The following is a 26,157-nucleotide window of genomic DNA, read 5'->3' on the forward strand; positions in this document are numbered from 1 at the left end:
GATCAGGCTGGTCTCGAACTCCTGACCTCATGTGATCTGCCCGCCTCGGCCTCCCAAAGTGCTGAGATTACAGGTGTGAGCCACCGTGCCCAACTGATTCCATTCTTTTTTATGGCCAAATAGTACTCCACTGTGTAAATATGCCACATTTTCTTTGTCAATTCGTATGTGATGGAGACTTAGGTTGATTCCATATTTTGGCTGTTGTGAGTAGTGCTGCAGTAAACATAAAAGTGCGTGTATCCTTTTGATATACTGATTTTCTGTCCTTTGAATAAATACCCAGTAGTGATATTGCTGGATCTTATGGTAGTTCTGTGTTTAATTTTTAGAAAAATCTCCATACTATTTTCCATAATGGCTGTACTAAGTTACATTCCCACCTACAGTGTATGAGAGCTCCTTTTACTCTGCATCCTTGCCAGCATCTGTTAGTTTTTGTCTTTTTGATAATAGCTATTCTAACTGGATAAGATGATATCATTGTGGTTTTGATTTGCATTTCCCTGATAATTAGTGGTGTTGGGCATTTTTTTATATACCTGTCGGCTACTCATGTGTATTTTGAGAAATCTCTATTGCCCACTTTTTTCCCCTTTTATTGATATATAATTTACATATTTATGGTGTACATGTGAGTGTTTGTTACATGCAAAGAATATGTATTGATCAAGTCAGGGTAATTGGGGTATCCATCACCTAGAATGTTTTATCATTTTTGTATGTTGGTATCATTTCAAGCCCTCTCTTCTAATTACTTTGAAATGTACATATTATTATTGCTAAGTATGGTCACCTTAGTCTGCTATCAAACATTGGAACTTATTTCTTCTATCTAACTGTATGTTTGGGTATATAAGAAATAAGTTCCAGTGTTGGATAGCAGACTAGGGTGACTATACTTCTTATAGTCTTTGTCTCTCTCCCCTCTTTATCCCCTCTCCTCCTCCCCTTCCCAGTCTCTGTTATTTATTGTTCTATACTGTATGTCCATGAGATCAAGTTTTTTAGCTCCCACATATGAGTGAGGACATGCAATATTTGTCTTTCTATGCCTGGCCTATTTCACTTAAAATAATGATCTCCATTTCTATCCATGTTGCTGCAAATGACATTATTTCATTATGGCCAAATAGTATTCTATTATTTAACGCACTTTATCCGTTTATTTGTTGCTGGGCATTTAGGTTGATTCCATATCTTTGCTATTGTGAATAATACTGTGGTGAACATATGAGTGAGAATGTCCTTTTGATACACTGATTTCTTCTTTGGATAGATACCCAGTAGTGAGATTGCTAGGTCTTAATGGTAGTTCTAATTTTACTTTTTGAGAAATCTCCATACTGGTTTCTTTAGGGTTGTTGTACTAATTTACATTCCCACCAGCAGTGTATAAGAGTTCCCTTTTCTTACCAGCATCTGTTATTTCCTGTCTTTTTAATAATAGAGGTTCCAGCTGGGGTAAGATATCTTACTATGGTTTAGATTTGCATTTCACTGATGATTAGTGATTAGCATTTTTTCATATACCTGTTGGCCATTTGTATGTCTTTTGAGAAATGTCTATTTCATGTCCTTCGCCCACTTTTTAATGGCTTTTTTTTTTTTGCTATTGAGTTGTTTGAGTCTTTCTATATTCTGGATATTAGTCACTTGTCAGATGAATATTTTGTAAACGTTTTCTCTCATTCATCAGGTTGTCTCTTCTGCTGAGGGTTTTCTTTGCTGTACGGAAGTGTTTTAGTTTAATACGGTCCCATTTATCTATCTTTGTTTTTGTTTCCTGTGCTTTTGGGATCTTGGCCATAAACTCTTTGCCTCAACCAGTGTCCCTGGAGCATTTCTCCTATGTTTTCTTCTAGTAGTTTTATAGTTTGGGGCCTTATCTTAAGTCTGTAATCCATTTTGTTTTGATTTTTTATATGGTGAGAGACAGGGGTTTAGTTTTATTCTTCTCCATGTGGATATTTAGTTCTCCCAGCACCATTTACTGAAGAGGGTGTCCTTTCCCCGGTATACATTCTTGGCACCTTTGTCGAAAATCAGTTGGATATAAATATGTGGATTTATTTCTGGATTCTCTATTCTGTTCCATTTTGGTCTATGTCTGTTTTTATAATAATACTATGCTAGTTTGGTTATGATAGCCTTGTGGTATATTTTGAAGTCAGGTAGTGTGATACCTCTAGCTGTTCTTTTTGCTCAGGATTGCTTTGGTTATTCAGGCTCTTTGTAGTTTCATGCAAATTTTAGAATTGTTTGTTCTAGTTCTGTGAAAAATATTACTGGTATTTTGGTAGAGATTGCATTGAATCTGTAGATTGCTTTTGGTAGAATGGTCATTTTCACCATATTAATTCTTCTGATCCATGAACATGGGATGTCTTTCCATTTTTTTGTGTCCTCTTTAATTTCTTTCATCAATGTTTTATAGTTTTCCTTGTAGAGGTCTTTCACCTTGGTAAAATTTATTCCTAGGGTTTTGGGTTTTGTTTTTAGTTTTTGGAAATATGATCGCTTTCTTGATTTCTTTTTCCTCTAGTTTGTTGCTAGTATATTGAAAGTTATACTGATTTTTCATGTTGATTTTGTGTCTTGCAGCTTTACTGAATTTGAATTTGTTCATTAGTTTTAAGAGGTTTTTTTTTTTTTTTTTGTGGAGTCGTTTGGTTTTTCTAAGTATAAGATCATGTCATCTGCAGAGAGGGACAGTTTGACTTCCTCTTTTCCATTTTGGATGCTTTTAATTTCCTTCTCTTACCTGATTGCTTTGGCTAGGACTTTCAGTATTGTGTTGAATAAGAGTGGTGAAAGTGGGCATCCTTGTCTAGTTCCAGTTCTTAGAGGAAAAGCTTTCAGCTTTTCTCTGTTCAGTATAATGTTAGCTATGGGTTTGTCATATATGGCCTTTATTATGTTGAGGTATGTTCTTTCTTTTTATTTTTATTTATTTATTTATTTATTTATTTATTTTTTGAGATGGAGTCTCACTCTGTTGCCCAGGCTGGAATGCAGTGGCACGACCTCAACTCACTGCAACCTCTGCCCGCTGGATTCAAGTGACTCTCCTGCCTCAGCCTCCCAAGTAGCTGGGACTACAGGCATGTGCCACCGTGTCTGGCTAATGTTTTTTGTATTTTTAGTAGAGATGGCGTTTCACCACGTTGGCCAGGCTGGTCTCAGACTGCTGACCTCAAGTGATCTGCCCACCTTGGCCTCCCAAAGTGCTGGGATTATATGTGTAAGCCATCGTGCCCGGCCAAGGTATGTTTTTTCTGTGCCTAGTTTGTTGAGCATTTTTATCTTGAAGGGATGTTGAGTTTTATTGAATGCTTTTTCTGCCCCTATTGAGATGATCGTATGGTTTTTGTCTTTTATTATGTTGATGTGATATATCATATTTATTGATTTGCATATGGTAAATTATCTTTACAACTCAGGGATAAATCCCACTTGATTGTGGTATATTGTCCTTTTGATGTACTGTTGGATTTGGTTTGGTAGTATTTTGTTGAAGACTTTTGCATCTGTGTTCAACTATGGCCTGTAGTTTTTTTGTTTTGTTTTGTTTTGTTTTTTAATGTTGTGCCCTTGTCTGGTTTTGGTTTCAGGGCTTCACAGAATGAGTTAGGAAGAATTCCCTCCTCTTTTACTTTTTGGAATAGTTTGAGGAGAATTGGTATTCTTTGTAAGTTTGGTAGACTTTGGCAGTGAAGCCATCAGATTCTGAGCTTTTCTTTTTTAGGAGACTTTTTATTACTGATTCAATCTCATTACTCGTTATTTGTTCAGGTTTTCTGTTTCTTCCTGATTCAATCTTGGTAGCTTTTATGTGTCCAAGAATTTGTCCATGTCCTTTAGGTTTTCCAGTTTGTTGGTGTATAGTTGTTCGTAGTAGTCTCTTATGATCTTTTGTATTTCTGTAGTATCAGTTGTAATGTCTCCTTTTTCATTTCTACTTTTGTTTGAGTTCTTGGTTGGTTTAGAAACATAATTTTGTAAAATGGTTTTCTTGTTAAACACTTGAACCATCATTCTTGATCATCTGGTGTGTAGAAGACACTGTACTGGATACTACTGGTAGTAAGTAGAAGGCTGAATAAGACAGATCTGTGCTCTCAAGGAGATGTATTATACATTATGAAAACGAATTTATAGATAATTCAAGTTAAAACTAAAATATCTTCACTTCTGAGAGAAGCTAAAATTTCAGAAGCTACTAAGGGGCTTTGTTAGGATTAGGGCCTTTTCTCATTGCGTAACCAGGAATAAAAGACAGCCTTACTTTGAGAAGACCATAAACAGGTGAATGGATAAACAATTTGTGCCATGTTTATACGATGGAAACACTACTTGGCAAGAAAGAACAGACTTGATACATGATGTGAATTCATCTCAAACTAATTATGCTGAAAGAAGTAGATAACCCCCCCATACAAAGTATATATGTTTCTGGGTTTTGGCTATTACAACTAAACTGGCTATAAACATTTGTATATAATTCTTTATGTGTACATAGGCTTTCATTTCTGTTAGGTAAATACCTGTGCATGGAATGGCTGGGTCGCTTAAGGTATCTGTTTAAATAGTCATTTTTCTAATTATTGTAAATGTCACTTCTTTCTTATACTAGTTTTCTATATATGCTTGTGTTCATTTTTGTCTCGTCTGTGGATCTGCTTTGCACTGTATCAGCACTATTATATATACTGTTTTAATTTCTGTGGCTTTATAATATAGCTAATGCATATTTTGGGAAAATTTTTACCCTGTTGCTTTCCTATGGAATTGTTTCAAATAAACATATTTTTAGTTTATTTGCATATTCTTCAAAACCTAAATATTTGAATATTAAAGAAAAATGTGGAAAACAGAAAATTTTCCTTTTATGATGAGATACAGTATTGTAAGACAATTAGATTATGAGACTCTTGTCCTGTGTATGGGATTTGAGTCATCAGTGGCGAACTGTTGAAATAAGACTTGTCAAAAATGATACACTCAGATCCTTTTGGATAGGAAGTATAATTTTTCTTTTGTTCATATTTAGAACCATTCTAAAAACACAGCTATGGATGAAATGATCTCTCTGTAACATTTTCTCTGTTACAACATTTATGTTGTAAGAGTATGTCTTTGCTTGCCAGTATACCTTGCCAGGGTTGAGTAATACCATTTTTAAAATCTTTACCAACATGACAGGCAATAAAAGTTAATATGTTTATTTTCACCTCTTTAGTTATTGCTAAGATTGAACATTTTTAATATAGTTAAGAGTCATGTATGTTTTCTCTTTTCTAAATTTTCTCTTCATAGCCATGTCTTTTTTTTTTTTTTTTTTTTTTTTTTTTTTTTTGAGACGGAGTCTTGCTCTGTCACCCAGGCTGGAGTGCAGTGGCGCAATCTCAGCTCACTACAACCTCCTCCATCTCCCAGGTTCAGGCGATTCTCCTGCCTCAGCCTCCCGAGTAGCTGGGTCTACAGGTGCGTGCCACCATGCCCAGCTAATTTTTTTATTTTTATTTTTAGTAGAGATGGGATTTCACTGTTTTAGCCAGGATGGTCTTGATCTCCCGACCTCGTGATCCACCCACGTCGGCCTCCCAAAATGCTGGGATTACAGGCGTGAGCCACTGCGCCCAGCCAGCCATGTCTATTTTTTTCTGTTGTAGTGTTTGTCGTAGGTCTGAGCTTATATTATATAATGAAAATGTTAGGTACTCATCACAGCCCTTAAACTTTGTACTTACAAGAGTTGTGAGAATGTGGACAAATAGAGATTGCTGAGTTGTAAGACTTTTAATAAATGATCTGTTGCTAAGTTTAAAAAAGAAAAAAAGAACAGGAAGTTCTCAGAGCACGACAGAAAATTTTAGCTGTGAGCCATTTGAAAGAAGGATTGGTTTTTGAACTGTTTTTGTTTAGCTAAGAGCCATTTTGGATAATTGGGTAGGTGCAACTTTTATTTAAGAAAGAAGCTCATGTGTCCCATTGTGCTTTATTAGTTATGGAACAATTATTTCTGCAAAAAGAAAAAATTCAGAACCCTTTACTAAATTTTTGTATTAAAATAAATTTATGATTGAAGGAAGGTAATATAAATAATGGTCTAGTACCTATACTTTTTTCAATGTCATTGACTATATTTTGTTTCCTGGTGAAGGAGTACCAATAATACAGACCTAATTCCTTTTTTTTTTTTTTTTTTTGAGATGGAGTCTCACTCTGTCACCCAGGCTAGAATGCAGTGGCGCAATCTCCGCTCACTGCAGCCTCCACCTCCTGGGTACAAGCAATTCTCTTGCCTCAGCCTCCCCGAGTAGCTGGAACTACAGGCGTGTGCCACCATGCCCAACTAATTTTTTTTGTATTTTTAGTAGAGGCGAGGTTTCACCATGTTGGCAAGGCTGGTCTTGAACTCTTGACCTCAGGTGATCTGCCCTCCTCGACCTCCCAAAGTCCTGGGATTACAGGCATGAGCCACCGCACCCAGCCAATGACCACATTTTTACCCCTTATAATGTGTATGTGTGTGTGCGTGCGTGCTCGTGTGTGCGAAGTATTGTTTTATGTTATTTGTGTTTGTAAAATAGACCAGCCACTTTCTTCCCTTTTTTGTGGGTTCCTTTCTTATTTGGAATTAAAGCTAACTGGAACCTACTAACTCTTAGACGTAAATTTAAATGTTGACCAAATATGGCTGCTTTCCTCCTAGATTATAATCTTTTTGCAGCACCTACCCTAAGTGCTGTACACATATTAGGCTGTCAGCATGTTTACTGAATTAAGTTAAAACATTTGGAAGGAGCTACTGCTTCAGGTTTTTGAAAAGGTATTTTCCTGAGATTTTGATAAAGAACCTATCTTGAAATATTAGTGTGTTTTTTGTACTTTTAGAACAGTTCTAATGTTTGCATTTGAACCTGTTTGTTTATAAGTTGATTTTTTTTCTTTCGAGATAAAGTCCCTTATAGGAAGTAAATTTTGTCTCCCTAAATTTAAAACTAACGATTTTATTAGAAGGCACCATTGGCTGAGCATGGTGGTTTATGCCTATAATCCCAGCACTTTAGGAGGCAAAGGCGGGAGGATTGCTTGAGCCCAGGGGTTTGAGACCAGCCTGGGCAACAAAGTAAGACCCTGTCTCTACAAAAAAATAAAAAAATTAGCTGGATGTGGTGACACACATCTGTAGTCCCAGCTACTCCAGAAGCTGAGGCAGGAGGATTGCTTGAGCCCAGGAAGTTGAGGCTGCAGTGTGCTGTCATCATGTCACTGCACTCCAGCCTGGACAACAGAGCAAGACCCTGTCTCAAAAAAAAAAAAAAGAAGAAGCCAGTTTTAAGGAATATTCTCCTGTGTTACACTGCAAACTGGTCCTTAGGCATAGAATTAGAATAATTGTCTACCTACTAATTTTGAAATGAGTCAATGACTTTATTGTGTGGTTTGGTCACATTCAGCCTTAATCTTTTTTTAAACAGCTGTTTTTCCCTAGATAACTTGTAAACTAAGACATTTTGTGGCAAGAACGAAATGTTTTTGCGATATTTATACTAAGCAAAATACAAAATACCCTTGAAAGTAATGCTGATAGAAAAGAGCCAATCTCAAAACGATATACTGCATAATTCAGTTTATTTAACATTCATCAAACACAGAGATAATGGTTGCCAGGGATTAGAGATGGAGGAGGAAGGATGAGTATGGCTTATAAAGGAGTAGTTCAAGAAGTATTGTGGTGACTAGTACAATTAAGTATCTTGATTGCGGTGATAGTTACTTGAAGTTCTGTGTTATAAAATGGCATAGGACTATGCACATACATGCACAGATGTGTATGTCTAAAAATGGTGAAATCTGAATAAGCAGTGTGGGTGTACCAGTGTCAGTTCCCTGGTGTTGATATTGTACTGTATGCAACTTACTAACATTGGGAGAGGTTAGGTAAAGGGTACACAGTACTTAACTGTACATTTCTTTGAAGTTTAAAAATACGCTTTTTTAAACAAGCACTTCCCTTTCTCACCCCAAACCAGGACAATTATTAAAGACAAACGTCTGTTCATTTGGTGTGTGCTTGGTATCTTGCCATTTGATTATAGCAGTACAGCAGAGGATACCCTCAAAGGAGAATACTCTCTAATCTACTCATGTTTTGGGGGCGGTGTATTTTTGTTTGTGAATTAGTTCCTACTAAAGCCACTGTCAGTTCTAGAAAACCCATTTCTAGTTATGCTATAGCTGCCATGGCTAATTAAGGATTCAAATGTATGCATCCTCCATTTTCCTGTTTATGGACATAATATAAAACCTTAAAGAATCAACACAAAAGAAAACATATACAGCCTTTTAAATATTCAGAATAGATTTTTCTAATTCAGTGGATGGAAATATAGTTATATTAATGTCACTTCAAATAAATACCAACCTTACATTTTATTAAGCACACTGATAAATATACTATAAAGAGGAATATTGTTTGCATGCTTTTCTGGTGAATAATTTAAACTATAATACTCCAAAAAAAAAAAGTACAGCTACTGTGTTCTCATAACTTAGTTTTGATTTGTTTAAATATAAGCATTTCTTCAGCCATATATTTTTAAACAGGAACATAATAATAACAAAAATGGTAGCTAACCTTTGTGAGGTAGGTACTAATACATAGAGGAGGAAACTGAAACAGGAAGAAATTAACATACCTAGAATAACAAGCTAGCAAGAGAGAGAACAGTTGTGGACTTTCTGAGTCTACACTTGGGAACGTTATTTTGTAAGTTCTCCTCATGCTATACAGTATAGGAACTCTGAAGTTAGAGATTAATAATCTTTGCAGTTATTATATAAGTTTTGTTTTATTCACAGGGCACATATGAAATCTGTTTTTTCTCTTGCTAAGTTCAGTAAGATCAACCCTTCCCTGATTTATGACAAGAGGATCTGCTTTTGTGATGTTTACCTTCTTGAATATCCTTTCTTTTTATGAAAACCAGACTAAATTGAAAGTTCTCTTAAAATTTGTGTTAGTATTTGAAAAAATTTTATACAAGTTTATGGGATACCTGTGAGATTTTGTTACATCAATGTAATGCTTAGTGATCAAGTCAGTCGGAAATTAGTGTCTGTTACCCAAGTACAATATGTTTTTGTTAAGGATAGTCACCCTGGCCAGGCGCAGTGGCTCATGCCTATAATCCTAGCACTTTGGGAGGCCAAGATAGGCAGATCACTTGAGGCCAGAAGTTCAAGACCAGCCTAGCCATCATGGCAGAACCCCATCTCTACTAAAAATACAAAAAAAAAATTAGCCACGCATGGTGGCGCACACTTGTAATCCCAGCTACTCGGGAGGCTGAGGCAGGAGAATCGCTTGAACCCGGGAGGCAGAGGTTTCAGTGAGCTGAAATCACACCACTGCACTCCAACCTGGGCAGCAGAGCAAGACTCCATCTCAAACAAACAAAAAGGATAGTCACCTTACTCTTCTGTCAAACACTGAATATATTCCTTCTATCTTACTGTATGTTTGTACCCTTTAACCAGCTTCTCTTTATCCTCCCCACTTCCCTCACCCTTCCCAATCTCTGTTATCTACCTTTTCACTCTACCTCCATGTGATGAAATTTTTTATTTTTAGCTCCCACATGGAAGTAAGAACATACGATATTTATCTTTTTGTGTGTGGCTTATTTTACTTAAGGTAATGACCTCCAGTTCCTTCCATGTTGCTGTAAATGACATGATTTCATTCTTTTTATGGCCAAATACTATTCTGTTGTGTATGTATACTGTATTAGTATTTTAAGGATACCAGCCGGGCGCCGTGGCTCACGCCTGTAATCCCAGCACTTTGGGAGGCCGAGGCAGGCGGATCACCAGGTCAGGAGATTGAGACCATCATGGCTAACACAGTGAAACCCCGTCTCTACTAAAAATACAAAAAATTAGCCAGGTGTGGTGGCGGGCGCCTGTAGTCCCAGCTACTCGGGAGGCTGAAGCAGGAGAATGGTGTGAACCCGAGAGGCAGAGCTTGCAGTGAGCCGAGATCGCGCCACAGCACTCCAGCCTGGGCGACAGAGCAAGACTCCGTCTCAAAAAAAAAAAAAAAAAAAGGATACCACTAAAAACATAAAAAGACTTGACCTTTAAAAACATAAGATCTGGCCGGGCCCGGTGGTTCACATCTGTAATCCCAGCACTTTGGGAGGCCAAGGCAGGTGGATCATGAGGTCAGGAGTTTGAGACCAGCCTGACCAACATGATGAAACCTTGTCTCTACTAAAAATAAAAAAATTAGCTGGGCATGGTGGTGCACGCCTGTAATCCCAGCTACTCAGGAGGCTGAGGCAGGAGAATCTCTTGAACCCGGGAGGCGGAGGTTGCAGTGAGCCGAGATCGCGCCACTGCACTCCAGCCTGGGCAACAGAGTGAGACTCTGTCTCAAAAAAAAAAAAAAGATCTTACTGATCTGCTTTTAATTGTAGTAGTTTTTTTTTTCTCACACATAAATATATGTATTTATTTTAAGATAGTTGTTAAAAAGAAAAATATTTTCCCATTCATGATATGACTACAGTGTATCTGAAGGAATCTGTTTTTCATCGATATTATGGAGTAGATGTAGAAACAATACTTAAAATATCAAATACTAAATAGACTCGTTTTTCCTTTAATGTTAATAACATTCTGTGTTTTCATTTTATGTGACTTCCCAGTCTAATGGTCAGCAGTACATGTAGAGTTATAATAATACTTATGTTACTCTAGTAGACGCAATCATACCTCAGCTTTATGTTTTCAGAGGAATCATCTCAGTTGGTGAATTTCCAATAATAGCAACATAGGACACCGCTCAATATTAGAAAGTTTAAATCAGATTTATGCTATAGGCTATTTGTACCTTTCCATGCCTTTTAATTCTGTGTTGTCTTGAGGCATTTCAGTGTATATCCAGTACTGGTGTTTAAAGGAAAGTTATTAAAGTTTGGAATAAGAGTACTTGAATTGGAATCTTGCTTTGCCATTCACCAGCTGTTTGTCCTTAAATTCTCTCAGGTTATCTGTAGCCTTAACAATTAAAGGTGACTTCTGTATGTCATTTAGCTTACTTAGCATCCATTATTTCTGAAGTTGTTAGGATTATTGTAACTACTGTTATTACTATTTTTAGATTAATATATTTCCTTTCTAGATTTCCATTTAAAATATATTTAAAGAATCATAAAAATTAAACACAAGCAACATCCTTTTATATTCTGCACAGTTCTTAGCAGAATTATAGATTCAAAAAAGACGCACAGAATAGGCCACAATACATGTGCCAATTTTTGTTCTCAATCTTAAAATTACATAGTATAATTATTATGGTTATCTGAAAACGATCACGTTGTGCACATGTACCCTAAAACTTAAAGTATAATAATAATAATAATAAATAAAATAAAAAGAAGTGTCTGCTCTTTTATAAGAGGAAATTGTTTTTAATTGTAGTAGTCATTTTTCTGCCTGATCTGAATCTAGATGAGTTTTTTATGTTATATAGAAGATCATTTTATGTATTTTTATGTAGGGTTACTATTATAGAAAAAAGTAAAAGTTTTACTGCTACTCTTAAGCTTTTTGTGTTTGTTTAAACAGGTTTTTGGCATTTTAATCGTCATCCTTAGTAGTCATTGTTAAAGTAACTTTATTTAGAAAATTGAGAATTAAATGACCTTCAAAAGATCATCAGTCTTTCCTGACTTTTTGAGGTTAGGTTCAGAGTTATCCATTGATGCTGTTGAATTCTAGGGATATAAGTTTGTGAATAGAATATGTAAAACTATTGCACTCCTTCCATTATGTTACCTTCCTGTGTAAGTAGTAATAGCTTGTTTTTTCAATGGTGATACTTCATTCTTCTAAACAGCTATGAACATAGAAACAAAATCTTTTGAGATGTCTCAAAATAGACATAGTTTACATTGGAAAGGCCTTTCCCAGTCTGCTTATTCTATACTTTATAAAGTCTGAAAAGGTATAGCCTTGTGTTTTTCTTTCCGAAGTTTTCTTTTTAAAAGTTATTTTATTTCTCTGAGAATCTTCCATAACAACCAAGTTACATAGTTTAAATTGAAGCATCCAGTTTGAAAGGCAGCAGGTAAACTCTGACAGACTAAAGGTGACAGACTGAAGGAGGAGATAGGGAAAAATAATAAAAGCAAGTAAAAGAGGAAAACATCCAGCATTTGGAGATGTATTCTTCTCAGTCAGTCCTGAAGACATCATTAACTCAGTGGTCAAGAAAAATATTTTTCATTCATACTAATTAGAAATACAGACATGAAAATACATTGGAAATATTTACTATTACTTTCAGTTTTGGTATTTAAAATTGATATTCTAGTGAATGAAAGTTTCATATTACATGTAACAGAAATTTGGATTAAATTAGTAATACATGTAATACACAACTAGTATGCTTAGCATATAGCACCTAGCTCAATAAATGTTAGCAGCTATTACTGTTTTTGTTATCAACATCTTTCCCCCAGTTAGTCAGTTTACCATCACCTAAAATGTCTTTAGTTCTTTGCATACTTATTTAATTTATTAAATATGTATTATATGACCTTTGTGTATTAAATTGATTTGTCTGTGGTCATAGAGAACTATTTTGTTCATGGTTATTACCATGAAAAAAAGAAAAAGCACCAATTGCTGATACAATACAACTGAAGATAGCAAGTGTTAATAGGCTGGACTACTGTAATTCTAGAGCTGAGGATTTTATGTACATCTATATATTTAAAACTTACACATATGTTTTTATGTATATTTAAGACTTCGTTTTTTTTTTAAACAGCAGTTTTAGACTGACAGCAAAATTGAGAGGGACGGAGATAACCCATGTAGCCCTTGCCCCCACAAATGAAAGAATTAAAAATTCATCAGTAGCTTTATTTTGGCTTTTTTAAAAAGATGTAATTCACATAGCATAAAATTCACCCTTTTATACAATTCAGTGTCAGTATATTTGCAAATCCTAATACTTGAAAAAAAAATTATTGTGCATATTAAGTTATATAACAATTATGGGATATAGATGGTAAAAAGTTTACTACAGTAAAGCAAATTAACATGTCCATTATCTTACATAGTTTTTTTGTTTCTGTGGCAAAAGCAGCTACAATTTACTCATTTAGCATGAATACCATATATAGTACAATTTTATTACCTATTGTCTTCATGTGGTACATTAGATCTCTAGACTTGTTCATCTTGTTACATACCTACCTCTTCCCATTTCCTCTCACCCCACCCCTAGTAACCATTGTTTTTAAGTTCTTTACCTCTGTGAGAGATTCCACTTACAAATGATGTCAGGTACTATTTTTCTTTTTGTGTCTGGCTTACCATGTAGCATAATGTCCTCCAGGCTCATTCATGTTGTGGCAAATGGCAAGATCTCCTTTTTAAAGGCTGAATAATACTCCATCATACATATTTACCACAGTTTCTTTATCCATTCATTTGTCAATGAACACATAGGTTGTTTTCATACCTGGCTATTACAAATAATGCTGCAATGAACATGGGAGTGAAGCTACCTTTACCAGATGGTGATTTCATTTCCTTTGGCTGTATGCCAAGAGGGATTGCTAGGCTGTATGGTAGTTCTATTTTTAATTTGTTTATAAACCTCCATACTGTTTTCCATATTGACTGTACCAGCCTACATGTGCACCAGCAGTATATACGAATTCCCCTTTCTGACACCCATGCTAACCTTTATTATTTTTTGGCTTTTTTAATAATAGCCATTCTAACAGTTGTGAGGTGTGATCTCTTAGTGATTCTGATTTACATTTCCCTGATGATTAAAGCCTGTACTTTTAAGGAAACATATTTTTCTTAAGTATTTTTTTTCTTAGCTGTATGTAATCTTTACTTTTGCCCATGTGATGACTACTTCCTATCTTCCTCTTGCATTCTTTTGCATTTTTATTCTCTTTGATTCTGGTCTAATGTCATATCTCTTTTGGAAAGGGATTCTTGATTCCTCATATACATTTAGTTGCCTTCTTTGCCCTGGGCTCCCACAGCCCTTTGTTTATTCCTTTATTATATTGCTTATCACATTTATATTGTAATTGTCTTTTTTTTTTGAGATGGAGCCTGGTTCTGTTGCCCATGCTGGAGTGCAGTGGCACAATTTCGGCTCACTGCAACATCTGCCTCCCAGGTACAAGTGATTCTCACGTCTCAGCCTTTCAAGTAGCTGAGATTACAAGTGTGCTCCAACACTCCCGGCTTATTTTTGTATTTTCAGTAGAGAGGGGGTTTCACCATGTTGGCCAGGCTGGTCTCAAAACTCCTGGCCTCAGGTGATCCGCCCGCCTCAGCCTCCCAAAGTGCTGGGATTACAGGCATGAGCCACCGCGCCTGGCCGTATATTGTAATTATCTCTTTAATTGTCTTCCCTTTCAGACTGTTTATCTGAAACAAGATCTTGTTTCAGTCTCTGGCCTAAGACAGAGACTGTTCTTGCTTTTTCACTATCCTCAGGACCTAAACATGCTTTTCGGTACATAGTTTTTGATTATTGCCATGAATAGTTACTGCTGTCCCTAAGCCTTATACATAAACTGAGAGCTTGATACACTATATTGAGTGGTGAATATTAAAATAATTTGCTTTTTGTAAGCTGGGAATCATACCATTTTAGTGTTGGAAGGTACCTGAAATATTATCTAGACCAGTCTTTCCCCATTTTCTCTCTCACACACACACACACACACTCTCTCTCTCTCTCTCTGTCTCACATGTTCACATGAAGCAAATTGAAATCCGTAAAGTTTGAATGACAGTAGTGAATTTAGGACTAAAAATTTATGTTTACTCACTTTTTCCTGTACCATTTTATTTTCTCTGATACTTTATAACCTATTCTGAGGATTTACAATGCAAATTCATTTATTTGCTGAAGTTTAGGGAAAAAACCCTGAAAATGTTAGTTTAATTTGTATTATTATCTTTTTACTTTTAACTATAAGTAAGGCACCATTGCCAACCAGAAAACAGGTTGAGCATCCCAAATCTGAAAATCAAAAATCCTAAATGTTCTAAAAGCTAAAACTTTTTTGAGCACTAATGTGAAGCTCAAATGAAATGCTCATTGGAGCATCAGATATCAGATCTTCAGATTTGGGGTGCTGAACCAGTATGTATTTTAAAAATCTCAAATACAAAACACTTCTGGTCCCATGTATTTTAGATAGGGGACACTCGTACTGGAAAAGAAATTTTAAATTTGTTTAAAAAGTGACAGTATATTTCTGTTTTACAGACCTCTGTGAGTGAAAGCCTTCAGAGGGAAGCTGCTAAAAAGCAGGCCATGAAACAGGTAAGGTAGAAGACTGGGATAAGTGCATTCAATGAAGCATTCTGGCTCATTTTTAAGCGTCAGTTTTGGTATCTGGGTGCTGAGACTAAAACAGAATAGATTTAAGGAAAAACACAATGAAGAATTAGCTCCTTATTGCTGTGCTATAGATTAAACCAGTTCTGCTTGTAGATGACTCATTAGTCTAATAATGGATTGTTTGGCCTGTTGTTATTTATTATTCTTGCTAGTGAGCTTACTTGGGGGAAAAAAAAAAACCTTTTCACAACCAAAATGGTTTCACAAACTTATAATTATTTGAAACTCATCTGCCAAGAAAGAAGAATATCAGAGATAGATACAAATATGTAGATATATAGATATATAGTTTTTTTTTTTTTTTTTTGAGATGGAGTCTTGCTCTGTTGCCCAGGCTGGAGTGCCGTGGTGCACTCTTGGCTCACTGCAGTCTCCATCTCCTGGATTCAAGCAATTCTCCTGTCTCAGCCTCCCGAGTAGCTGGGACTAAAGGCGCATGCCACCATGCCCAGCTAATTTTTGTATTTTTAGTAGAGACGGAGTTTCACCATATTGGTCAGGCTGGTCTGGAACCTCTGACCTCAGGTGATTCACCCACCTCAGCCTCCCGAAATGCTGGGATTACAGGCGTGAGCCACCGTGCGTGGCCTGATAATTTTTAAAAGACTTGCTAGTACCTTAGTGTTTCCAAGTGCTTTTTATATACATTTATCTTTTACAGTTCTCACAAACTTGCCCATAGTCCTGATTAAGAAATCTGAAACTCAAAAAGGATAAAGTGCTCCTTAAGATCATACTACTAATTATCGAACTAGGCCTGAAGGTTTACTAATTTTTCTACTATTATAGACTAGTATATCTTAGATTTTCTGCTATAGAATGTAATGAAATTAAACAATAGCAAGGTGCCTTTGTTTTTCATTTTGAATTATTTATCCTCCCCATTAGCTTTACAATTTTTGGTCCTATTTCCTCTTTGTCTAACTGGAAACCTGCATAAAGATAAGTTTATTAAGCACTTTCTGTGTGCCAGGCATCATGACAACTATGTTTTAAGAATGATCTTTAATTCTTACAATAATTCTATGAGATAGATGCTTTTATAATCCTTATTTTATAGTTAAGGAAATGAAGGCAAGAAGAATTTATGTGACCTGCATGAGGCCACATAGTTAATAAATGGTAGGGCTGTGTTCAAAACTAGATAGTGAAACCTCAGAACCTAGGCTTTTAATCACTGTGTTTCACACCCTCCCGGAGGAATTGACACAGAAGGATATATTTAGTCATTTTAAGATAATGTCAGAGTTTCACAGTGAAATATAATGTGTAACTCAGCAGCCTCAGAATGATTTAATATACACATAAAACATAAAAAAGACAGTGATTATTTAACATAAATACTGGAGTGCTTTGAGTCAGAATTTTGGAGAGACCATTAAGTTCAACTTCCTCACTATATAAATGGGAGACTTAGTTCTGGAGAGTTGGGTAACTTATCCAAGGTAATAACAGGTATCTTGTTTTCCAGGATTATTTTAACATTTTTGTGCTGCCTTTTTTTCTTCACTTAAAGCGTGAATCCCAAATCTGATTTTATTCTTAACTCTGTCTTGTTCAAGCCACTTTATCTGTTTAGTGGGACTTTTTCATAGTTTGCTTGGAAATTAGGAATGCTGCTACAACTCTTACACCTTTCACCTGCTTTCTGCTGATTTTTTCTCGCACCTATATTACATACTTTTCCCTTTGTTCCCCACTTGATTGATTCAGCTCGTCGAATGTCTTTATCCATACAAATTGAAACTATTTTTGATTTTACTATGAAGAATACTAGCTTGATTGCATTTACTAAATCTTAGAGAAAATGCTTTTTAAAATGGGGTACTTTAAACTATTTTTTTCTTCTATCTGGACCTCAAGTTTACAGAACTGATGATGGTAACATTATTGTCATATTCCCTATTTCACTGGGAAAACTTTCAGTATGTCATCAGTAAATAAAACATTTGCTGTAGGTCTCTGGTAGATATTTGTTGCTAATCTAAGGAAATTATTTTCTTAGTTTGAGGGTTTTGTTGTTTGTTTATTTGTTTAAATGGTGAACTATATACAAAAAGGATACTGCTTCATGACCATGTTGGTTTTATACCAATAATGTAAAGTCAGCTTAACTTAGAAAATCAATCATTGTAACTTCACATAAGTGGTATAAACCTAACATAAGCATCAATGTTATCCTTTTCATATATTGTTGCATTTGGCTTACTAAAGTTTCATTAAGAGTTTTTAAGTATTGAAGATTTTTGCATCATAAGTGAGACTGGGCAGAATAGGATAGTTTCCTTTTCTTTTGCTGTAATTATCCAGATTGAAAAAGTCTGATAATACCAAGGTTTGGTGAGCCTTATACAATGAGCTAATATGATACTGTATACATTTTGTTTGTTTCTACTTCGTTTTCTGTCCTGACAGATCAGTGTTTTCTTCATTCTGTTTTCTTTGGGTTTATTTTGTTATTTTTCTAACTTTTTGAGATTGGTGCGTAGCTCTCTGTTTTCTGTTCTTTCTCTTTTCTAATGTATGCATTTAAGGCTATATGTTTCCCTCTAAGTACTTCTGTAGCTGTATCTTACAGATTTTGATAGGCAATATTTTTGTTGTTTCATGCAAAACATTTTCTGATTTGCATTATGATTTCTTGTTTGACCCATGTATTATTAATTTCTGAACATAACAGAGGTTTTCGATTACCTTTTTGTTATTCATTCCTAATATGATTACTTTGGTTTTTTGCTTGTTTGTTTTTTGGGGTTTTTTGTTTTGTTTTGTTTTTGTTTTTGTTTTTGAGATTGGAGTCTTGCTCTGTACCTAGGCTGGAGTGCAGTGGCACGATCTCGGCTCACTGCAGCCTCCACCTCCTGGATTCAAGCGATTTTTCTGCCTCAGCCTCCTAATGGCTGGGATTACAAATGTGCATCACCACGCCTGGCTAATTTTTATATTTTTAGATGGCCAGGCTGCTCTCCTGACCTCAGGAGATCCGCCCGTCTTGGCCCCCCAAAGTGTTGGGATTACAGGCATGAGCCACCACACCCAGTCCGTAACATGGTTATTTTGGATTCCAAGACACTGCACTGTATTGTTTCATGCCTTTAAAACATGTAGAGGTTTACTTTATGGTCTAGTGTATAGTCAGTTTTTATAAATATTTCCTCTGTGTTTGAAAATGTTCTGTATTGATACAAAAATTAGCCGGGCATGGTGGTGTGCACCTGTAGTCCCAACTACTCAGGACGCTGAGGCAGGAGAGTCACTTGAACATGGGAGGTGGAGGTTGCAGTGAGCCAAGATGGTGCCACTGCACTCCAGCCTAGGCAACAGAACAAGACTCCGAACCCAAAAAAAAAAGAAAAAAGAAAAAAAGAAGAAAATGTTCTGTATGTGTCCATTGGGCCAGTTGTGTTAATCCATATATATTCATACTGTTTTTTGTTGTTGTTGTTGTTTGTTTTTTGTTTTGTTTTGTCTATTCTGTTACTGAGAGGCATATTTTAAAATCTCCCACTGTGATTGTGGATTTGTCTATTTTTCCTTGGATATCTGTTCAAGTTTTGCTTTATTTATGTTGCAACATAGTTAATAGTAACATATCTACTCAAGTGCTCCCCTACCGCTCTCCTCCCAACATATACAAAGGCACGTCATCAGTTTAAAACAGCCCTGGCCGGGTGCAGTGGCTCATGCATGTAATCCCCGTACTTCGGGAGGCCGAGGTGGGTAGATCACGAGGTCAGGAGTTCGAGAACAGCTTGACCAACGTAGTGAAACCCCGTCTCTACTAAAAATACAAAAAATTAGCCAGGCATGGTAGCAGGTGCCTGTAATCCTAGCTACTCAGGAGGCTGAGGCAGGGGAATCGCTTGAACCCAGGAGGTGGAGGTTGCAGCGAGCCAAGATCGCACCACTGCACACCAGCCGGGGCAACAGTGCAAGACTTCGTCCCCCCCCCCAAAAAAAAAAGCCCTCAGTCTCCCTTTTCCCTTGCTTTTTGTTATTGTAGTGGTGATTATTTCTTAGATTCCATGTTTCCCTCTTTGTGTTATCCAGGCTGGTTTTGGGGAGTGAGCAGGAGTGCCAATTCAACATCTAGGCAGGAGAATCTTTCACTTTCTAAAGGTTGAGAAGTGAAAAAAATGAATTTCTTAATATTTTAAACAATATTCTAGAAAAAAAGTTTTTCAGTTAGCATGTGCATTATTCAGAGTTTAAATGTTGGTATGTAAAAACCCTAGTCTATGAGACAGATTCTTTTGAATAATTATATCATCCTATCACTTAAAAAGGATCCCTCTTGGTTTCTGTATTAGCCAATCTAGCAATTCAGGAAAAAATCAAAGTGTGTAGACTGTGTACCTCAGGAATTTACAACTGGGGGCAAAAGGCTAAGATTTGTAAAACAGGAAGTAAAAACGCCCATGCCTGGCATGGTGGCTCACGCATGTAATTCCAGCACTTTGGGGGGCGCTGAGGTGGGTGGATCATTTGAGCCCAGGAGTTCAAGACCAGCCTGAGCAACATGGTGAAACTCTGTCTCTACAAAACATATAAAAATTAGCCAGGCATGGTGGCACACGCCTGTAGTCCCAGCTACTTGGGCGGCTGAAGTGGGAGGATCACTTAAAGCCTGGGAGGCAGAGGTTGCAGTGAGCCAAGATCACACCACTGCACTCCAGCTGGTGCAACAGAGTGAGACCCCGTCTCTTTAAAAAAAAAAAAAAAACCAGTGTAAATATTGCAGAATAGAATGTTCCTCAGAGTTTAGAAGAAAGATCATTGGGGGTTAGAGGCCTCAGAAATGGGCTCATAGAAGTAGGGCTGGCCCTGAAATACTGGGTAAGATTTTGATAGCTTGAAAGAGGAGAGAAAAACATCATTTAAGATGGAAGGAACATGATAAAGGCAGAGACTTTATGTTTAACAACTCTAAAAATGATAATGAAAGTTTAATATATAATACAGGCCTCTCAAAACCAAGGTTAGGTGTTTCCATCGTACCTTTTGACCTTTTGATGGGGATAATTATATACAAATGAATAGATGATAATAATAGTTGATGTTTATTGAATACTTATTCTCTATCAGGCTCTAAGTGTTTTAAGTTTAGTCATTTAATTATAACAGCTTAGAATATAAATATAATCATTATTCTTTCTCTTCTAGATGAGGAAATTAAGGTACCAAAAGATTATAAACAAACTTGCCCAGAGAGTGTAGAGCCAGGATTCATACCCAGGCAGCCTGGCTCCAGAGTTTATTCGTATTTCCTATGTAAAAATGTGATTGCAGTTTTTATGACATATTTTCAATTTATGAACCATTCTCAAAAAACATAGACTCTGTTGTATCTATTGGCTGGCTTATATTTTTGAAACATTTAATTTTTTTTTTTTAAGACCAAACTGGAAATCCAGAAGGCCCTTGCAGAAGATGCTACTGTGTATGAATATGACAGTATTTATGAAGAAATGCAGAAAAAAAAGGAGGAAAATAATCCCAAATTGCTTTTGGGGAAAGACAGAAAGGTTTGTAAGCTGAAATAACAAACTTTCTTTGACCTTGACCTACATTTTGTGTCTTAATCTTATAACATGAGAATTATCTGAGAAAAAGCTTTTAGGTATGTGAGGTGTGAAGAGTCCCTAATTCCAGATATTACAAATTTGATTGTAGAACTCAAGAAGCACTACATATTATCCTAATAGGCCAAGTGAATTATCTAACAATTTTGTTTTTTGCTTTGAAACCTTTGCAAATAGTTTTTTGAAAACTTTTCCTTAGAATTCTAATGTACCAAATTTGTACTGCTCCTGCCCTGTGTATGTTTATTTGTGTTTTATTACCCTCTCATTTTTTTATTTCTTCCTAGCTGGTAACTGAATCATCTGCCTGCACCTATCATGATTTTATTTTCAGTGAGAAAAAAATTTGGGAGGGGTAAAAACTGAAATAAGTTCAGATTTTCTTTCTATCAACTCTTGTTCTTTCACAAGCACAGGCTGATTTTTAAGGGCATTTGCATCTGACAGTTATCTACTAGTAGAGTGATGGTATAAAATTATATTAAAGCTACTATTTTAAATAGTCATATTTCTACTACTAGCAGGAACTTTTCTGATTTTTTTTGAATTAAGAGAATACCAGAAAAAAGAAAAAAAATTATATTTAGTTTGATGTTTTATTAAAGTTAAATCACATTATAAACAATTTCTATCTCTGCTATACCTAAATTTTTATGGGAAACAGTTTCAATATTAATCTTGCTAGTAAGTTTATATTGAATGTAGGGAAGACAGTCTTATTTGGGCTGATCATTTCTATCTTAATGAATTCATTATAAAAATTATAATATCAACAATTACTATTTTTTTACTCTTTTCCTAAATCTTTTTTATTTCCTTAGCCCAAGTATATTCACAACTTGCTAAAAGCAGTTGAGATCAGAAAAAAGGAACAGGAAAAAAGAATGGAAAAGAAAATACAGAGAGAACGAGAAATGGAAAAGGGGGAGTTTGATGATAAAGAAGCATTTGTGACATCTGCATATAAGAAAAAACTGCAAGAGAGAGCTGAAGAAGAAGAAAGAGAGAAGAGGGCTGCTGCACTGGAAGGTAAAATGAAAGAGTGGGAAAGGCACAAGGAAACAGTAGCAGAATCTCTCCCCTGTGGTTAGCTGTTTGCTCTGTCACTGAACTTTTGGGTTATGAGTTTGTGATCATAATTTATATATAGGAATTCAAGACACAAGGAATATGGTATTATATAGTAGTATAAAACAGAAAGGAAAGTTTAACTAAAAACAGTTGAACTCTTCAGTAACTATTATTTCTACTAGACTTTTCTCTTAGTTCTCATTTTGTGGCTTTTGCCTTAGAACATGATCTGAGATGTAAAAACATTTATTACAAAGTATAACACCATGGCATTTGTCAGAAACAATATAAATATAATTTTAAACCCTAGTTATATTTTTCTGGGATGAGAAAATAATAGAGTAACACCACTCGAGGATCAATGAGGCAGTTAGAAAAAGAATAACATTAATTGAAGAAAGAATAAAAATTGGATGAATTAAGAATATCTTAATGCTTTAGTGCTTTCTACTCATGATTATTTCTCAAGATCTAAGTAGAATATGCATTTATAAAATACTTTTTTTTTTTGAGACTGGGTCTCTGTCACCCAGGCTGGAGTGCAGTGGCTCAACCATGGCTCACTGCGGCCCTGACTTCCCAGGCTCCAGTGATCCTCCCACCTCAGCCTCTTGAGTAGCTGGGACTATAGGAACATACCACCATGTCTGGTTAATTTTTGTATTTTTTGTAGAGACGGGGTCTCACTATGTTGCCAGGGCTGGTCTCGAACCCCTGGGCTCAAGCAAATCTTCCTGCCTCAGCCTCCCAAAGTGTTAGCATTACAGGTGTGAGCCACCATGACCAGCCCTGTAAATACTTTAATTGACAAATGCTCATCAGCTTTTTGGACAGAGTCTCGCTCTGTCGCCCAGGCTGGAGTGCAGTCGTATGATCTTGGCTCACTGCAACCTCTGCCTCCCAAGTTCAAGTGATTCTTATGCCTCAGCCTCCCAAGTAGCTGGGATTACAGGCATGCACCACCACACCTGGATAATTTTTATATTTTTATAGAGACGGAATTTTACCATGTTGGCCAGGTTGGTCTCGAACTTCTGATCTCAGGTGATCCACCCACCTCAGCCTCCCAAAGTTGTAGGATTACAGGCGTGAGCCACTGTGCCCGTCCTCTTCAGCTTTTAAGTAGAAGAAAACCAAGTCTATAACATTCTGTCTAAGCATGTACTGTGTGTTTAGAGTGCTAGTCAGCAAACTTTCTGTAAAGGACCAGATAGTATTTTAGTATTCATATTTTAAGACTTTAAATTTATAAATTCATATTTATGAATGCCAGATCATATTCATACTTTAGTGCTTTTTGTATATATGATCTCTGTCGCAGTTACTGAGCTCTGCCTTGGTAGTACAAAAGCAGTTTTGGACAATACTTAACAGGGCTTTCTTTCAATAAAAATTTATTTATGAAAACAGGCAACAGGCCAAATTTGGCCTGCAAGATATAGTTTGCCAATTCCTGATCCAGTGAATAGTTTACACATTGTATGTTATATACCATAGGTCTGTAAAATGAAACTGCACTGTGCCTTATTGAATATATTCTAATTTTTGCTTTCCCTCTGTTAGCATGTTTGGATGTAACCAAGCAGAAAGATCTCAGTGGATTTTATAGGCACCTATTAAATCAAGCAGTTGGTGAAGAGGAAGTACCTAAATGCAGCTTTCGTGAAGCCAGGTGAGGAGACGTGTATGAAATATTTTGAAGAAAGATACTGTTAATAATCTGTGGTTGTGGGGTCATTTTAACCCTCTGAAAGATGGAAGATTACAGCATTGCATATTGTGTTGTCAGCCAGCCTTACCTAATTGAATGAATGGCTAGAAATTTGCAGTTTCTTGATTTTAAAACCTACAGGTTTAGTTTAAGATCATTTTTATTCTGCATTTCACAGAAATTGTTACATTAAAACATAGTGATTGAGTTTAATATTATCGTAAAACCAAAGACAGACTTTTAATGTATAAAGTTTCTGAATTTTTAAGCAATTTACGGGTCTTAATAAGGGAGAGCAAAATCTTCAAGGGAAAGCAAAATCAAATTGTTTTTTTTTTTTTGGTTTTTTTTTTTTTTTTTTTTGAGACAGAGTCTCACTCTGTCGCCTGGGGTGGATGGAGTACAGTGGTTCAATCATAGCTCACTGCAGCCTTTGCCTCATGAGCTCAAATGATCCTCCCAAGTAGCTGGGACTACAGGTGCAAGCCATCATGCCCAGCCAATTTTCTTTTTGTGTTTTTTGTTGTTGTTGTTGTGTGTGTGTGTGTTTTTTTTTTAGATGGAATGGAGTCTTGCTCTGTCACCCAGGCTGGAGTTTAATGGCGTGATCTCTGCTTACTGCAACCTCTGCCTCCCAAGTTCAAGCGATTCTCCTGCCTCAGCTTCCTGAGTAGCTGGAACTATAGGCGCATGCACTATGCCCGGCTAATCTTTGTATTTTTAGTAGAGATGGAGTTTCACCTTGTTGGCCAGACTAGTCTCGAATTCCTGACCTCAGAGTTGATCCACCCGCCTCAGCTTCCCAAAGGGCTGGGATTATATGCGTGAGCCACCACACCCAGCCTCTTTTTGTATTTTTGTTGTGGAGATGGGGCTTTATGTTGCCCAGGCTGGTCTTGAACTCCTGGGCTTGAGGGATCCCCCCCATCTCAGCCTCCCAAAGTGCTGGGATTACAGGTATGAGCCACTGCACCTGGCTGCTCTTTTTTTTTTTTTTTTTTTTTTTTTTTTTTTAATAAGAATGTGGGTATTCCTCATGATCCTTAAAATGATTGGTGCCTGGTACCTTAAAATGATTTTGCTGTCAGAATTAAGGAGAAAGTTGGAAAGAATTAGGTGTCTACAATGTAAGTCTTATATATGTGTTCAGATAGTATATAAAAAGGAAAGTGGTTTATTTTCATAAATAGGACCCAGCCTTCATAAAATATAAGACTTACATATCGGGGCTAGAACTGCACTGTTCAGTATGTAGGCACTAGTCATGTGTAGCTACTTAAATTAATTTAAAGTAAATAAAGTAGGTTGGGCTCAGTGGCTCATGCCTGTAATCCCAGCACTTTGGGAGGCTGAGGCAGGCGGATCAGGAGATCAAGACCATCCTGGCCAACATGGTGAAACCCTGTCTCTACTAAAAATACAAAAATTAGCTCGGCATGGTGGCACATGCCTGTAATCCCAGCTACTCGGGAGGTTGAGGCAGGCGAATTGCTTAAACCCGGAGGCGGAGATTGCAGTGAGCTGAGATAGCGCCATTGCACTCCAGCCTGGCGACAGAGCCAGACTCCGTCTCAAAAAATAAAATGGCTGGGCACGGTGGCTCATGCCTATAATCCCAGCACTTTGGGAGGCCGAGGCGGGCGGATCACGAGGTCAGGAGATTGAGACCATCCTGGCTAACACAGTGAAATCCTGTCTCTACTGAAAATACAAAAAATTAGCCAGGCGTGGTGGCGAGCGCCTGTAGTCCCAGCTACTTGGGAGGCTGAGGCAGGAGAATGGCATGAACCCAGGAGGCGGAGGTTGCAGTGAGCTGAGATTGCGCCACTGCACTCCAGCCTGGGTGACAGTGCAAGACTCTGTCTCAAAAAATAACAATAATAAATAAATAATTAAAGTAAATAAAATTTAAAGTTTTGATCACAGTGGCCACATTTCATATACTCAGTTGCCATATTTGGCTGGTGGTTGCCATACTGGGACAGCTCACATATGAACATTACCATTTCTTGAGGCATTTCTATTAATGCTGGTCTAGAAGGTAAAGGATTAGAGGATTTTTGAATAAAGTTATAAGGTATTATAGGAATGGTGAGATGATTATGTCATAATTATGTAGCTGAAGGTAAGAGTCTGTCCTAAGCAAAAAAAAAAAAAAATTTAACAGGAATGTTCTGGGTAGGTCTGAGTTTGTGTTGCTAAGGAAGGGAAGAGGTAGGAGAATAGAATTAAGGTGAGGAGAGGAAGTTTATGCCCCACTCCCTCCCTACGCTGCTAGGCTTTGATTATAAAATTGGTGAGAAGTATGAACCTAAGAAAATGTA

General features: G+C 36.6%; 1 protein-coding gene across 8 annotated transcripts in view; it reads left to right on the forward strand.

Annotated features, from left to right (window-relative positions):
• NSRP1 (nuclear speckle splicing regulatory protein 1) overlaps nucleotides 1-26,157 on the forward strand; it is a 66,831-nt gene that overhangs the window by 37,612 nt on the left and 3,062 nt on the right. For 7 of the 8 annotated variants that reach the window (XM_054458193.2, XM_054458192.2, XM_063656118.1 and 4 more), the window contains 4 exons: nucleotides 15,335-15,391; nucleotides 20,866-20,994; nucleotides 21,873-22,080; nucleotides 23,686-23,794. In XM_054458193.2, the coding sequence (XP_054314168.1) occupies nucleotides 15,335-15,391; nucleotides 20,866-20,994; nucleotides 21,873-22,080; nucleotides 23,686-23,794 (503 nt within the window). Of the gene's footprint in view, nucleotides 1-13; nucleotides 14,231-15,334; nucleotides 15,392-20,865; nucleotides 20,995-21,872; nucleotides 22,081-23,685; nucleotides 23,795-26,157 lie in introns of those variants that run through there. The other variant, XM_054458194.2, reaches the window with a different exon arrangement.

Source organism: Pongo pygmaeus, chromosome 19 (assembly GCF_028885625.2).
Source record: "Pongo pygmaeus isolate AG05252 chromosome 19, NHGRI_mPonPyg2-v2.0_pri, whole genome shotgun sequence".
Taxonomy (NCBI): domain Eukaryota; kingdom Metazoa; phylum Chordata; class Mammalia; order Primates; family Hominidae; genus Pongo; species Pongo pygmaeus.